This window comes from Cornus florida, unplaced genomic scaffold (assembly GCF_030987335.1).
Source record: "Cornus florida cultivar Cherokee Brave unplaced genomic scaffold, ASM3098733v1 CherokeeBrave_3.0.0_Hap2_Chr11, whole genome shotgun sequence".
NCBI lineage: Eukaryota > Viridiplantae > Streptophyta > Magnoliopsida > Cornales > Cornaceae > Cornus > Cornus florida.
Window position 1 is genome coordinate 114,484,289 of NW_026775581.1, and position 16,983 is coordinate 114,501,271.

The 16,983-nt window shown below is 34.7% G+C and overlaps 2 protein-coding genes across 2 annotated transcripts; both read left to right on the top strand.

Annotated features, from left to right (window-relative positions):
• The first annotated feature begins 451 nt into the window (after positions 1-451).
• On the top strand, positions 452-4,835 carry LOC132284127 (uncharacterized). Its single transcript, XM_059786197.1, has 7 exons — positions 452-1,007; positions 1,108-1,175; positions 1,257-1,319; positions 1,401-1,502; positions 1,671-1,736; positions 3,762-3,840; positions 4,054-4,835. Exons 1-7 carry the CDS (start codon positions 566-568, stop codon positions 4,572-4,574), a joined length of 1,341 nt encoding a protein of 446 aa, XP_059642180.1. The 5' UTR covers positions 452-565; the 3' UTR covers positions 4,575-4,835.
• Positions 4,836-5,573: 738 nt separating this feature from the next.
• Positions 5,574-15,763, top strand: LOC132284042 (uncharacterized). Its single transcript, XM_059786102.1, has 6 exons — positions 5,574-6,141; positions 9,814-9,948; positions 10,103-10,190; positions 11,935-12,029; positions 12,597-12,764; positions 15,245-15,763. The coding sequence occupies exons 1-6, from the start codon at positions 5,814-5,816 to the stop codon at positions 15,403-15,405; spliced, it is 975 nt and encodes a 324-aa protein (XP_059642085.1). The 5' UTR covers positions 5,574-5,813; the 3' UTR covers positions 15,406-15,763.
• The last annotated feature ends 1,220 nt before the right edge of the window (positions 15,764-16,983 follow it).

Here is a 16,983-nt window from a genome sequence, read left to right on the forward strand (position 1 = left end):
TTCTAATAGGTCGACAAACCAGAATTACCCATGAAATAACAGAACTTTTTTTCAAAATCACAAGACATTGATAAATGCACAAAACTTTATTACTTTACATTTAAAAATAAATATTTGATTTTTTTTTTTCTTTTTCTTTCAACGAATTAGTTTCGGTTTAAACACCCCACTCAAAAGAGTGATGATACCATCATAGCTAAAATTAAAAATATAAATAAATATATATTTTTTTAAATTCTATTGGACCATGTTAGTAGACTTGATAGGTGTTATAAGTGTGAACTTGTCATGTTAAATCTGGATGAAAAGTAAAATTAATATAAATAATTGGGTTATTGGGTATGCAACACGACTTTTTGAATAAACGGGTAAACTATCAAAGTCCAGACACACGGTCACACACCTGTGACCTGATGACAATGAAGGCTTACGAGTTCGGGTGGACAGTGGATACCGCCCAGTAACTTCAAATTTTTTTTAATCAAAAGAAGCCAATTCCATATGAGCAAAATCCCATATACGGGAGCTCACTCCCGCGCTTTCAAGAGGTTGAAAAGGAGGGGAAATGGAGCCGTGGGAAGCATTGGACATTGACGATTCTGACCTCCCCTCTCTCCTCCGTCCTTGCAAGCGTCAAAACCAATCCCTCAATCAAACCAATCACAATCACACTTCTCACTCTCAATCAGTTCTCCAACCCTGTTCTCGCTCTCAACCCACTCCCAAAACCCAATCTCAAACCCTAGGCTCTCAACATTCTCTCCCCCACTTCGACCTCCCGCCGTCTCCGCCACCCTCCACCTCCCGTCGCATCATTCCCGGACCCGCAGGCGCTGTTCAGGCCGCCATGCTCCGTAAGACCCGTGACAATCAGAACCGCGGCGGGGAAAATCCTCCGATCCCTACCCAGGAATACATAAGGAGGGCGGTGGAAGAGGGAAATGAGGATGATGGTGATTTCAAGTGCAATCCGTGGCTTTGCGCTCTTGAATTTCTTCGTCGTGATGGTACTATCAATGCTTTTTCATTTTGAATATTATACATATTGTTTTGGAATTTCTATTGTTGATTAATTTTCTTTTCTTCTTTATTTTTGGGGAAAAGTAGACGGTGTCCTTCCTATTACACCTCTGAGCTCTATCAAGAAATGCCTAGACATTTCTAGGGTTGATCAGGTACTTTAAATGCTGAATTTGATATGTATTTGTGTGCACCATATGAGTGTGTGTGTTTTTTAATGGTTGGTGTATTGTTAGGTTGTTGCTGTTATCAAGTCCTGCACATCAAATGGTCTTGGTGATCTTATAGTAACCCTGAAGGTATAACTATGATGATATGGACAATACTATAGTGGATATTTGGTTATAATTGTGATTAATTTGGTTAAATTTCTGTTTTAGGATCCTACGGGAACAATTGGGGCCAGCATTCATCGCAAAGTTCTTACAGAGGGTGAGTTCGGAAAGGACATATCTGTTGGCTCGGTTTTGATACTACAGAAGGTCTCTTTTCATTCCTCTACGGATTGCTAAAATATTACAATCTAATGCTTTAGGTGTCTTCTTGTGATTGGTACCATATACATGTTCTAGTTCATATTTTGATCTCAAATTGAAGTTTATGACATTGTTTCCTAAATTTGATGATTAATAATAACATGGTACTTTCAGGTTGCTGTTTTTGTTCCTTCACGGGCAGCACATTATCTCAACATAACAAAGGGGAACATGGTCAAGGTGCATATTTTCCCCAATATTATGATTAGAGATTTCTAGTATGCCAATGCATTCTAATCCAGACTGCCTTGGGCATTTAAACATTTGATTTATAACCATGTTTATGAGAAAAAACTGTTCCAGTATTTCTTAGTGGTTGATATATATATATATATATATATATATTTGTTTCACCGATATAATAATATGTGAAAGAATACAAGCATTTGATAAGTATGAAAATATATACTTAATTAATGGAGGATTCTTAAAATTAAGGTCATGAATGGCTCATCTCAATAATCAATTAAACCCTTGAATAGTTCCATTGGTCGAGAGAACACCCCCATGCTCTCATGTTGGTGATTGGAAATTTTAATTGAAGTGTCCATCTTGAACTTGAAAAGAAATTTATTGATATTATCTTATGCCAAACCCCAAACACCACTACATCTTCACTGTCATGAAATAAAGTCTGCTCTAGTGAAGAATACGATCTCAATACATAATTGGGAAAGGTGGCCTAAAACCAATAAATGTACATTTTAGCACAAGCTCCATGAGAATGAGATGGCATCATGGCAACAAATAAAATTTGATAGAGACACCTCTGCCTAAATGATAAATTCATCAAAAAATGCACTAATTTCATGATGTCAGTATAACAATCATATATCAACACTCTCGGCCATAAGCTATGTGTCTGGAGCAAGAGGAAAAAAAAACCACAAAATGACACCAACATGCAAAATAATGGCAAGAAAATTTTCAAATATTTGCCTTAATTCTTGGAATAAATTGGAGCTCAATCAATATGAAACTGTTTGGAGCAACAAAAAAAATAAAAAAAAAATGAAATGAGACCAATGTGCAAAATATTGGCGAGAAAATTTTCAAATGTTTTCCTTAATTTTTGGAATAAAAATAATATGAAACTAGCAGAAGAAAAAATTATGACATGATTTGATTATCCCTCTCATATACCATGATATCAACATCTTCTCTAAAAGCTTACGTTTTATATAAGTTGGATTTGACTTTGTATAAGAGGGGGTCAATCGGTCCTAAATCTAAATCTCATCAACACCTTCATAAGTATGTTTAATGACATGTTTGACACCTCATGGTCAGAATTTTGGTCACACTTGAATGGCATATGATTACTTAGTTACATCCTCTCTTACATGTCAAGCTTTTAGAGCAGATGGATGTGAAGACCAGAGTACCTAAAAATATGACTTCAATTGTTGCCAGACGTTGAACTTCAAGTTTAGGTCGAATTTTGGTAACTAAGCAAGCATAATTAATTTGTTTAGGCTTAATAGGAGAGAATTGATTATCATTGAAAGTCCAAACAGTGGTTCTAGTTCTGTAAAATATTGAAACTTCTAACTTGAGCTAAATTTAGTATGGCTATCAATGTTTCAGAGTTGCTACACTATTTCTTGGTTAAGTTTAATTCATATTGGCGCTGGTTGACTCCTGAATTATGCAAAAGTTTATTGTTGATCTAAAAGTTCATCTCAAGATGGAAGTTCAGCGGAGCTCCATTCAAGGTGATGAGAGAGGCCATTCAAAGTAGCAATAGGGGAGAAAGATCAAATTGTCTTATTTTTTTTTCCCTTTTGAATTCTAGGCCTACAATGTTCTTGGCAAGCATCAACTTTGTAGGTTTATACCACCATAATGTAATTCATATGCACAGATAACCTACTAGCCATTCAATATCCACCCAAATATCCAATTAGATGACTATCACCCTGTCATCCTTTGGCTGCCTCTTTGGACCACACCCTTTATGTTTTGCATAGGTCATACTTGACCCAGCCAGGTCAGGCCAGCCTTTGGTTCACGTAGTAATGAGAGGACAAGATGCAAAATACAATATTTTTCCTGAAAAACTCGAAATAATTGGGAAACTACAAGCAATCATATTCACAGATGTCCAATTTTGTGATTGCGGTAGCAGTTTATTGTAACATTTTCCAGAAATGCTCTGAATAACCACTTTGCTGTTTCTGATATAAATTGTGATTTGATTCATAGGTAATCTGTAAGGACACTGGACCTCTTTTGAAACAAAGTCATCCTGCATTGGCAGTCAAACATGGTGTTCCTGGTAATGGTGGGTCACCAATCTCTTTTCTCAATTACCATGCATTGTAGACAAGTCAAGTTTTAGTATGGCAATCCCTCTAAAGCAAAAATTGTCATGCACTAGTCCCGTGTGTGGCTTCTCATGCAATTAGATTACAAGACACACTTCAATTCAAATATTGCATTGTTGAAAATGAATATATTGGTTTATCCTGTTGCTGATATCCTTCTGCATCATCAGAGTGCAGGGGACAAACAGGGATGCCACAGAATGCATTTTCTGTGGAGCTGGAAACAACTGTCATGGATGAGGTCAGCCAATGTACTAATTTGAGAGGGAGAACACAAATCGATAAACAAATGGAAAAAGAAAATCTATTTTCAGAAAGCAGCCGCTGCAATGGTGGAAGTAATAGAAACCATAATGTATCTGTTGGGAAGGAGCCCATGTCAATGAGACAAGATGTAGCCAAAAATATCATAGAAAAGACGTCCAGAAATGATGTCAATGCTAATAACCAAGTGACTTTGAATGACTTTGGCAAACAGCTGAAAGGAGATGACACATCGAGCAGCATTCAACCCAACAGTGTGGTAGTAAACTTGGTTGAGAACCATAATGATCTAGATAGTCAGAGAATAATTGGAGTTCAGAAGGAAAGACAACCACCAATGCCGAAAGCCGAGCTCCCACTGTGGACAGATGAGCAGTTACATGAACTTTTTGCCACTGATTTTGAAGATGATGGCTCTCTATTCTGATATGGCATTTAGTTGATTGTTTTCTTTATATGGTAAAAATGATCCATGGCAAAAAATTATACAGTGGAGTTCTGTTTTGACGTGTTAGCTTGTATAGACAGGTTGTTATGCTTGGCAAAACTGAAATATACAGGTCTCTAGTGTACAAGAGAGATCAATGAACTTAAAGAAAATGGTTGATTTTTGGTGAGTTCTTAAATGCTTTAACAAAATGACTTTTTATGATGGGTAGAATGCATCAATCAATGTTCAGGAATTTGGCAGAATTTGATAGAGCAAAGGAGCATATTTAGTTCACATGTTATATGAGTACCACTTTCTCCTGCAAAATTACTTATGCCCTCATGTATATTTTATAATTCGATTTTTCTTACTGTCAAAATAGTCTCCATTATTATCACTACATAATCTTTTAGTTCAATTTTTCATATCGAAATGAGGGCTAAGGTTGGGTTACAAAGGAACCAAACGGATTATTTTCTTTCTATTCTTTTTGCTATGAAATGGGTGACTTGACAAGATATTTTTGTTTGTACAAAGAGCACAAACACAAACGCACGATGACCCACCTGGAGACTTGGAGCCAGATGAGCCACTAGAGGGAACTGATTCCCCTTGTACCTTTATCTGTCAATATCAATCACCAATCTTGTGCTCGGGAAGGTTCCACATTGCCAAATAAAATAAAATAATAATATTAATATTAATAAATGTGCTAATTGGGACTTTTCATAAAGAAAGACGTTATAAATATACAATTTCTTTTAACAAGTATTTACATCTTTCTGTGTACACAATTACTATCAAATTCAAGGATTTTTAAAATATTTTGTAGCGTAAAAATCAATAATATTAATGTTTGTATAAAATTAGTATCTTAAAATTAAAATTGAGGAAAAAAAAAAAAAAAAAACTTGAATTTTAAATTAAATTTGATTTAGTGTTAATTCTAAAAGGTGACCAAGGCAGAGCATAAAAGTGGCATGCCTTGAAGGGTTGGGTCAACATTTACGAATGTGTCTATAGAAAAAGTGGCATGCCTTTGAAAGGGTTGGGTCAACATTTAGCCGAGCCAAGGAAGACTAAAAGTCAGGCCCTAAAACCCTCCGGTTCGGTGTGTATAGTTTTCTTAATCGACATAAACCCTTCCAAGCTCGAGGTAATTCCAGCAGCACGGCACGGCATTTAGAGAGAGAAACAGAGATCTGAACAATTCTCTCATTTATTTAATATCATACCATGAGAAGAGCTTCGACTCTCGCTTCCTCCGCTTTTTCCCGAGCTCTCCTCCCATGGCACGACGGTTGTGCGGCCGTCCAACACAGGCTCATCCAGGCGGCGTTGTACGGAACCGCCTCTTCTTCCTCCCGGAGGCAGTGGTTCTCGAAGACCGGCAGCTCGGCCAAACACGCGTCTCTCGGACTCGCCGGAGCTCTTGTCTCCCTCGCTGGAGCCACCTCATTCTTCCAGGAGGCGTACGCCAAAGAGCCTCCCTCCCCAGAGCTCATCCCCAAGGAAGTTGTTCTCTATCAGTATGAAGCTTGCCCTTTCTGTAACAAGGTTAAAGGTAATTTTTTTGAGGTAAAGATGTATCAGAAAGCGTTCAAAAGGATAATTAAATTTTTATTACTGAAAAAGAAATGATGCTCTTGTTGAATTCTATAAAATGTAGTTTTTGGTTTTTTTTAATGATATGTCTTAGCCTTTTTTTTTTTTTTCCTTTATATATATTTTTCTTTTCTTTCTTTTTTTTTTTTTTAAAAGGAGAATTGTATAAACGTGTGCCTTTTACAGTCAACTTCATTAAGTGATTAACATTGTTTCAGTTGATTAGTGAGACAGTTGTAACATAAGAATTGTGCAAGTATTTGAATGGATGCTTTTATTACTTTCAAATTAAGTTAAATGTTATATCTGTTTATTTTAATTAGGAGCAATGATTAATTTTAATTGTTTTACTGTTTATATATATATATATTGATAGATAGATAGATAGATAGATTTGTCAGAGGTAGTAGATATGCACTCTAGCTTGGATGCATTGTTTGATTTCCATGAAAGGAAAATGAGCAATTTAACAGATGAATTTTCTTGGCCAAATCCAGGTCTATTTGAATCCATTGGTTAAAAAAAAACTGTCTGATGCAACATTGATACATTGATAAGACCAGGATAAAGAAAGGAACATCTATTTTTAAAATTTCTATCATCTATTAGAAACCAAATAGGTCGGGTATACTTTTTGGATCCAAGTTGATGTGGGGAATTGTCTGCCTGATTCGGTTGCCAATAGGGTTTGCTTTTGTGTTTGGCTCCTAAAATGCCCACCCAAACTCAGCTAAATTAGTTTCTATAATTGATTATCAATTTTGAAATACTACTTTATAATAAATTTTGTTTTTATCATTTGATTTCAAAGATAAAGATGTTGGAAGTTGAACTTTGGCCCAACAACAAATGTGTTGGACTAGGTTTGAATTTTTAATCTGATTTAAACTTGACTTTACTAACCCATTGCTAGACCTAATAAGAATTTGTCAACATTTGAACCTATTATGGATTGAATTTTGACTTGAGTTTTGCCCATGTAGTTGGATATGCACATGTATCTGTGGATGTGTAGCATACTCCACAAATTTGAGGGAAACAAGAGAAGAATGCCTGACTAATGGTTCAGGTTGATACAATTAAGCAAGTTTTACATTATTTACATTTGGGACGGAACATTTCAGTTTTATGTTTTAGGTTATCATTAGGATAATATGTGTGCGGGTGTGTGTGTGTATCGATAAGCAAGTATGCTCACATGCACATGGCCCACTGGGGCTTGAGCCATCAACCTTCCCTTTTAAGGGAGGTGGAGGAAATACTGCTCAAGCCAATGCATTGGTATCATTAGGATAATAATTGCAATAAGAGTCTAGACTATCTAGTGAACATATACACAACAATGTTGATGGTGTTAATATATGAATAGAGGATAGTTGGATGTCCTTCTATTGGAAAGGATAATAAAACTATGGTTTAAAATTCAATATGTTGAACATATATATATATATATATATATTTATATATATATATATATATATATATATTTATATATATAAATTGACCAAATCAAAATTTGTACTGAGATACCTGATACTTGCGTGTTGGATTTTTTATATTTGGTTTGGAAGAGGGGGTGGGGGGCTCACTTTTCCAATTCTTGTTGGAAAATGGGCTGAAATGAAAATTATAGGTTTTTGAGCGAGGTAAAGAAATCAATAAATAAACTTCTTATCTAATGAACTTAATGCATGAAGTTTTGTATATAAGTGATAGAGTGAAGATAAAGAAAATACATTGGACTATAAATTCTTAGTTTTTCTTCAAACCCACCAAATAATAGTTCCCTTCGCTCGTATAAAATAGTCTTGAATATGGATCCAAGCTACTATCAATGTGACTTTCAAAATAATGGGTTGGGGCCCTTTTGGTTTTGCTTTATAATACAATAAGCACTTTTTTATGCAGAGTTGTCAAAAAGGTGTTGTCTCTGGAAGATCAAATAGTGTTTTTGGTAATGTAGTATGGAAAACAGATTTTATAAATACTCTTTTTTCAGAAATAGACTCTTTCTATATATTTTTTTACTTCCACTTGCAAAAAGTGTCAATTTCTAATTTCAACTAAAAGCGCTACTATATCTACAACTAAAAAAAGTTTTTTTCTTTTTTTTACCAAACACATCTAAAAGAGAATTTTGAAATTAAAAGCACTTTAAGTCTCTCCAACAGCAATGCCAAACGGATAATTGCTATTATGGTTATTGGGTTAGATTAAAAATATATATATATATATATATATATTTTGATAAGTGATTAAAAATATATATATTACCCAATATGTTCCACAATGATTGAGAGTGCTGGGGGAGACCAATCATTCGGCATTATTTGCATAAATTGGAGTTGAACCCGTGTAATTTTTTTTTTTTTGGATAAATAGAATTGAACCCATGTACTCAAGCTTGGCAATCCAAGTTTGTGCCACCAAATCACCTAAAGATGACGGCTATTGATTTATTTTTGAATGTATTATCTTTTATTATGATATATTTGCAGTTGGTTTGCTCAACATTTAGATTTGTCAACAAGCCAGGGGGTAGCTAAGTTAGATTATGTTTCACATGGACTGTTTCTTTCCTTTGCATACCCGTGTTGACAAGAATGAAAATATGAGTATGAGATATGTGTCCAACACGTGTACCCATATCGGACACTATGAATCCCCAAATGCTATAATGGAAGAAGAAGAAAAAGTTTCCAAATTGTGAGATTGAAGGAAACCTCATTTTTTCACCACGTTCTATTTGAGTTAAATTCAACAATCACATCATTCATAAGAATATGTGTAGCATGTATTGCACATGCAGAGAATGTTTCCTTGTACTGATAGCCAATTTGTTGGACACATTTCTTCGTATCCTAAGATCTGAGATCTAACTGACACTTAAACACACATTTGCACTCGATAATTGTGTTCAACTCATGGGAACCCTAAGTTTTTTCAATTCCAGTGTCTTAGGGTGATTGCGAGTAACCGAAAGGATTAGTCCTTCCTCAGGGGTGGCACCTTCTGTTACCAAAAGGGGAAAAACTAAGGATATTTCAACAAGTTATGCAACTAACTTGCTTGCTTGCCATCACACATTCAAATGGTCCAAACATAAATCCATGCTAGATGAAGTTGTACCTTCTTTTCTTGCATATGGGCAAAAAAATGCTGCAACTTGAAATTGTCTTCGAAGCCAATAAAAAAGCGCAGTTTATAAAATTCATATTGACTGGTTTCTCCAGCAAGCCAACAAAGACTTAGGCTTTTTTGTCTCAACTTAAAGTTGTTCATAATAAAATATTTAACAACAACATCTACGTAAAGATCTGTTGATCTTGATGGATTTTGTGGTGAAGCATAGGGTAATGTCCCGTCTCCTTTGTTGGATTGAATACATTTATGTAATTGAAATAGTGATGAGCATTTGGTTGTATAACTTGTTAATTTTGTTAGTTCTTCTTTATTTTTTATGTATTTTTATCTCATTCGGTTTGATATCTTGATATTATTGATATAATCTGGGTAAAATAATTTGGCACAAGAGATTGATTCATGGGCAAGTTTAATAGATCATTATTATGCTATTGCTACTTCACTTTTTATGCTGTTTTTGTTAAGTAGTCTTTTCTTGCCATCTCAGCATTTTTGGACTATTATGATATACCGTACAAAGTTGTGGAGGTCAACCCAATTAGTAAAAAGGAAATCAAATGGTCTGATTACAAGAAGGTGCCAATATTGATGGTTGATGGTGAGCAGCTGGTCGATTCATCAGGTTCTTACAATCACCATTCTAATTAAATTGTTTTTCTTTTTCTATATTATAATAGTAATTCTAAGATGCTGCATGATGTCAAGCAGGATATGATTTTTTTCTCAGTCAGTAAGATCATTGCAATTAACTAAATTAGCATGTCGACTTTTTGCAGCTATTATTGATAAGTTGGGCGGCAGGATTCATCCTCAGAAATCTATTGATTCAGTCCCAGATGATAATGAAGAGAAAAAGTGGCGCCAGTATGTTTTTTTAATTTCCTTTGTACCTAATGTTCAATTTTCAGACTCTGATATTTTACCAAAAGATCATTCTTCTTAGCAGTTGATCTATTTCACAACAAATGATTACTTAGAAATCTGAGAGGGGTGCAGAATTTCTTTTACCTTGATAGTTTAGCATGCTGGGACCGGATCGTACCTTGATCAATTGATTTCTCTCTCTCTCTCTCTCTCTCTCTATTTATTCCAGTTCGGTATCTGTGGCTTAAACTTTTTGTAGTTCAGTTTGCATATTCTCCCACATGTTAGCTGCTAACCGTTCAATACTCCAATGGATTTTAGATTGCTGCAGTTGGACCATTTTTTTTCTTTAGAAAATTAAGTTGGACCTTGGCATCGAAAGTTAGTTTGGTTTTTCATGTTGCTAGATGAATAACAATCTTAAAAAGGTTTAAGTAGTGAGCTGTAGGTAGTTGGTAAAAGATTTTTAAAATTTGGGAAGAGTATTATACTTTAAAGAGCAAAAATGATTTCAACTTTATCAATAAAAGATGCATTACCAGTTTATATCCCATCTATGCTGGGTGCTGGAAGAGGAAAACTGGAGACAGGCCTCAGCTTTAGCATAATTTTACACAGAATGGTTAAGTTTTTACTACTGCACCAGGTAATAACCCCTAATTTTTTTTTTTCCCTAGTTGGTAATCACACACGTCTCTACTGAGACTTGAACCCCTGACCTTCCTTTGAGAAGTAAGAGGCTAATACCGCTAGGCCACTGCCCGTTGGTAATAACCCCTATTTCAACTTTATCAATATGATTAAATAATTTTTATTGGCAACACAGTTAAATTTTATTGATATGTGATTTTATATGTAAGAACTAGATAAGACAAATGCTTTATGAAGAAATGATGCTACATGTTACCGGTATTCATTTGGCAAATTCAATATTTTTACAGTTATTAACTAGGACTGTTGTAGTGAAACTGCATCGTATCATTGACAGTAAAATAAATTAATATTCAAATACATGCATACAAAAACGTTTCTGTGATGTACGTCTTGTTATTGGTACGGGTATCTGCAATTGATTATAGGAAGGTTGAATTTATGGAACCACCTGTAGATTTATAATCTAAAAAGGAGAAATAAGGTATTTGGCCTAACAAGTACATGAGATTTTGAGAAGTGTGTTGGGTTTTAAAATGGGAAACAAGAACAGCGAATTGGATGTTAAGATGGATGGTAGGAAGTGTGAGGGAGAAATTCGTAGTGATGCCTATAAGTGATAAAGTAGGATAAAGTAGATTTAAGTGGTATGAACATATACCAAAGATGCACCAGTAAGAAGAGGAAGATTAATTTGTATAAAGGGTAAGAGAGAGGGTGGCTGAAATTAACATGAGAAAGTTAAATATTATAGGAGAGATGGCTTGTAATAGAAAATAATGGAAAAAGAGAATTCATGTGGCCAACCCTATTCATATAGGATTAAGGCAGGGATGGTAACGATGAGGTAAAAATAGATGAGATTTTGATTAGGCTAGGATTTGAGAAATAAATAGTCAGAATCTCAGAGTATTGTGGGGCAATAGCATATGCTTAGATTCTAACTCTGTCAGGAATTTTTATGGCCATTTATTAATATCATTTACTCTATTATGTTTTATGTTATCATTGCTATTAAGACTGCTGTAATATTTTACTGGAATCGAGTTTCTGAAACATTCATTGGTTTATGATTTATGTTTTCGTGATACAGGTGGGTTGATAATCATTTGGTGCATATGTTATCACCAAACATCTACCGAAATACTTCTGAGGCCCTGGAATCCTTTGATTATATCACCAGCAACGGTAAGATATATGTGAATCTTATACTTGTATATGATAAGCATTTGTGTAAATCTTATCACCAAGCCACTACAGAGATATAGTTCCAAGGTTTTAGAGTTCATGTGGATTTATATATAAACATGTATTTTAAGAGTTATTTTCAGTGAGTTTCTTCTCTTAATCAAGATAGAGCAAGACACGGGAGACATTTGTTAATTTTCCTTTTGCCTTTTTCATTTTGTTGATTTCAGTATCTGACACTATAAGTAATGTCTTGAGATTCAAGTTTTGAGCTTCTTCTTACAACTTTGACTCTGGAGAAGCAAGAAACATTTATCGTGTATCATTTCATCTGTTGAAATCTGTATTTGGTGCACCTTCTGTAATGTCTTGATATGCAATTCACACTATCTTGGAGAATATTACTCATTGTCGCCTTCCTTGTACATGTATTATGTGTTTCTTGCATATATGTGAATTTTATTGTGTATATATTGTATAATGTTATCCTTCAGTTAGTTGTGAGACGTAATTCTGGTTAAATTTTGGTATGAGTCTTGATTCTCATTTTACCTTATGGACTTGTAGGTAATTTCGGCTTCACAGAAAAACTTACAGTGAAATATGCTGGGGCTGCAGCTATGTATTTTGTTTCAAAGAACTTGAAGAAGAAATACAACATTACTGATGAACGTGCAGCCTTGTATGAAGCTGCAGAAACCTGGGTGGATGCACTAAATGGGCGGGAGTTTCTTGGTTTGTACTCTTGATATCATCTTGCCACTTGGATATTTCATAAGTATGGCATACACAGCTGACAATGCACGCTAACACACACAGTGATGGGCCTGATGGCAAAATGTCTGCATCATCTATGGTTTTGTTGTTCGCTATGAACTTATATATTGTCCTCGGCTATTGCATCAACTAATTCTGTCAAATCCCTGCAACCATCATAATGATTTTACTTATTGAATTCAGTTCACTCAAATCACCACAGCCCTAAACTGTTTAATGATTTAGTGAGCCACAACGGTATTTTAAGTCCACATAAAAAAATATTATTGAACTACCAAAGCTAGACTTCTTCCTGGTCCATGAGGTGAACGTAATAAGTATGAAATACAAATTTTGAATGTTTAGAAATACGACATTATAAAATGTACGTAGATTATGAATGATATTAATGAAAGATTAAAGGGGGGAAAAATGAATTTATTAAACTTGAACGGAATACTGCAGCACTTAGGTTTATCTTTGATAACTTTCGTTTGCCTTCTTAATGTGATCGTGACCTCATAGTTACAGTTAGACCAACATAAGAATTTGCCTTGGTTTGCTGATATTGTGAATTATCTCGCAATAGGCAAAATTTCTTTATCTTGGTCAAAGTAGGAAAAAGATCAGTTGAAAAACTGTCTTGCAAATTTTTTGGGGGTTTAAAAGGGAGATTTGATTATTAACTTATCCGAAAAAAAAAAAAAGAAAAAAAAAAAGGGAGATTTTATTATTAAATTGTACTGTAAATTGGATTATAAACCTTTGTGACAATTCTTGAATAAATCGTTCAGTTCTCTATATTTTGTGTAAAATTTTTGTGGAGAACAAAACCCAATTATTTCTTTCATTCAATAATTAGTTATTCTTCACAAATATTCCAGAGATTTGAGCCCCCAAATTTCCGAAATCAGCTAGCAGTAGTGATCTTTTAATAATTTATATTAGGGTAATTACACTTACCTTCCTTGACGTTTGTCATAATTAGAGGGACCTCCCCTTTAATTTGAAAAATAACATTGACCTCCCGTGCCAGTAGCTTCCATTACTTGCCATTAACTGAACTTGTAAATTTACAATTTTGACCTAATTTGTTTTAATATTTTTTTAATGAAAAATTAACATAAAGAAGAAAGACTATTATGCTACCTTTAGTTTCTTATTTTCTTTTCAATGCCCATCTACTCTCTCTCTCTGCAATTATCTCTTCCCTGTCTCTAAATCTCTCTAAACAGTAGATAAACATTTGGTACTTCTAACTATCCACAATCGGAGCCCTCACACCAACATGACCACTTTGATGGTGTTCAAACAATTTACCAGGCTTCTGTAATTTGGGACATGAGAGAAATAAACTAAGGGATCTCTGTGTGAAAATATCCACCATGATCTGGTTTGGACCGCTGCTCAATAACGTTGCAACCTTTGAAGCCTGTGCGACGTGGGGAATCAAGCTTCCCTTAGCACTCTCATCACCAAGCACCACATCTGCCGGAAACTCCCTATCAATAGTTGACGGTGAAGATCAACAACGTGTGTTTACAGCTATGTACAGATTAGGACAAGGATTTCCAGCACGGAGAGAAAGAGGTGTGAAAAAACTTTAGGGTTTGTGAAAAGTACTTCAATCTTGGCTTGTGTGTCATGCAAAGGGGAGCTTTATGTTACGTTCGGTAGGAAGGAAGGAAGGAAGGAAGAAAGAGGGGTGGAAGGAAAATAAGAAGGAAGGAACAAACTTCCTTCGTTCGGTAGAGATGATATAAGGAAAGAAAGGATAATAAGATGGATGAGTCATCCTTCCTCTTTTACAAATTTTCATCCGTCCCAATATGGGCGTAAGATAGGAGAGAAGACGAGTGGACCTATTATAGAAGTTTTAAATTTTTGCATCATCCTATATAAATATTTAATGAATCCCATAAATAAGGTAAGTGATGTGTTTAATGGTAAAAACAACTTAAATATCTATCTTTCCTTTTATCTTACCGATCAAAGTAAATTGTCAATTTCTTCTCCTCTTCCATCCAACCGAACAAAAAGAGGGAATAACATAATCTCTTCTCTAGGGATGTCTCATTTATCCTTTCTTCTCTCCCTCCCTACCGAACAAAGCATTAAGTAGCGAAACTTTTGTTTGATGACTTAACTTGGCTTTTGGTTTATGAACTTGCTTTGTTTGATGATCTAACTTGGCTTTTGGTTTATGAGCCTCAAGAACATGACTTTGCTCAATCTTTGCTGGTATATTATGCAAAAGGTAGCTTTAATTTGTGAAACTTGTGTTTTGATGAGTTTAGTTGGCTTTTGCTGTGTTCAAGAATACGACCTTACTTGAGTAGAGTTGTAACTACTAAGGCATAAGCCCACACATCCTAGGACTGCAGCTGTGTGACAACTCTTCTAGTCATTTTGCTGTTGTGACCAAATTTCTGACTTTCCCTTGTTGTCCATTGCTTCAGGGGGCTCTAAGCCTAACTTAGCTGACCTTGCTGTTTTTGGGGTGTTAAGACCTATCCGTTATCTGCGATCCGGCAAAGATATGGTGGAGCACACCCGCATTGGTGAATGGTACACAAGAATGGAGAGTTCTGTGGGGGAGCCTTCAAGGATGAAGGCCTAGTAGACTGGTATACTCTGCTTGATATTGAACTTGAAGGTTGTCACCATCCAAAGTATTTCTTTTTAAAAAAAGGAGGAGAAAATGGAAACTGTTCTGTTCTTTTGATCCTTGAAGATATTGTTGCATCAAATGGATGATTATAAATTTTATTATGCATAATATTGCTTTTGCAAAACATTGTTTCTCGATCAAATTGTGATTACAATTATAGGTAGAAATTTTTGAGCAAAAATTGATGAATAAAGAAATTTCAGATGCAAGTTTTGATATGTCAGGAGGATCTGTATTGTCATTGTGTTGGAGTTATTAATATTGAAAAAAAACTTCAGACAACTTCTGAAAGGTTGATTTTCTGGAATTGTGATTCCTGTAGCTGTTGAATACTATATTTTTTCCGCCTTAATTACAATCATTGCAAAGTCCTCTAGATGTAGTTTTGTATTTTTTGTTTATTTTCCTCTGGTAATCCAGTCTGGAGATTTTGAGTGTTCTCATGTCTAGTAGTGCTTATGTTTTTACAATGGCTCTAAAAGAAAGCTTCCAATTCTTTCTCATGTGGCTTAACCTCATCTTGATTTAAGCTTAATTCTATGATAGTGGCAAAAGATCGAACAAAACATTGTAAGCTGTAACACATTGAGTTCTACGGAGTAAAAGTTTTGGGTGTGCATATAGGTCCTTTATGATGTAGGCTCAATTTCTGTCTGATATATAGTTATTATTGACATATGATATTTCCTCACGAGCTTTATGAGACGTTTGCTTGTGAAGATTGGTGGTACTATAGTTCTAAAAGTGTTGGTACTGATGTTGGCTTAATTTCTGGAGAAATTTTTAGATGATCCTGACCAATCACCTATTGGACACGGAAGCATAAAGTTGAACAAAAATTTACACATTTCCGACTAATTTGTCGGATGGTAATGGGCCTGGTATATACTTAATATTGACATGTATCCTCGTGAGCTTCACGGATAAATTGTTTGTGAAGATTGGTGGTAGTATAGATCAGGGTGTTCAACTCTGATCATTGCTATAAAAAAACACTAGCAAGTTTCATGAGAGCCAACTGCTTTGATTATTGAGAATTAGCCTGTGCCACCGATGTGCTTAGGTTCTTGTTTTGTAAAAAATTGTAATAATATAAGTCACGAATATGAATATTAAATAAAATAAACGATATATGGTAGGGAATCTAAACTTGTGAAGTTACCAACTATGTATTTACTTTTTCATTTTTAAAAGTGAGTACATCTTAATGGAATATAGTCGTAGCATCAATTTAATCTTAAAATTTATCAAAAATAGTTAATTTTTCTCAACTTATTATTCTTACTGTGCTATTGCGAATCCAAACGGATGATAGACATCTAATGTTGATTTTGGACGTAATTTTTAAATTTCGTAGCCTTTTGACTTAAATTGATCAAGTAAGTATCATCTATCCACTTACATTTCCAAACATAACTAAGGTTATTTTTGTAATTCGATAGACATGAATGCCAAACGATTTATATAATATATATATACATTATCTCGATTTGAGGTAATCGTTATCCATGTTTTTGGTGTCAACAA

What these genes read in the sequence shown, in the direction of transcription:
- LOC132284127 (XM_059786197.1), top strand. Translation starts at nt 566, where the DNA reads ATGGAGCCGTGGGAAGCATTGGACATTGACGATTCTGACCTCCCCTCT. An exon ending in TGAATTTCTTCGTCGTGATG is followed by an intron (nt 1,008 to 1,107) that starts GTACTATCAATG and finishes GGGGAAAAGTAG; the next exon opens with ACGGTGTCCTTCCTATTACA. An exon ending in CAAAGGGGAACATGGTCAAG is followed by an intron (nt 1,737 to 3,761) that starts GTGCATATTTTC and finishes TTTGATTCATAG; the next exon opens with GTAATCTGTAAGGACACTGG.
- LOC132284042 (XM_059786102.1), top strand. Translation starts at nt 5,814, where the DNA reads ATGAGAAGAGCTTCGACTCTCGCTTCCTCCGCTTTTTCCCGAGCTCTC. An exon ending in GAAGAGAAAAAGTGGCGCCA is followed by an intron (nt 10,191 to 11,934) that starts GTATGTTTTTTT and finishes TTCGTGATACAG; the next exon opens with GTGGGTTGATAATCATTTGG. An exon ending in TGATTATATCACCAGCAACG is followed by an intron (nt 12,030 to 12,596) that starts GTAAGATATATG and finishes ATGGACTTGTAG; the next exon opens with GTAATTTCGGCTTCACAGAA.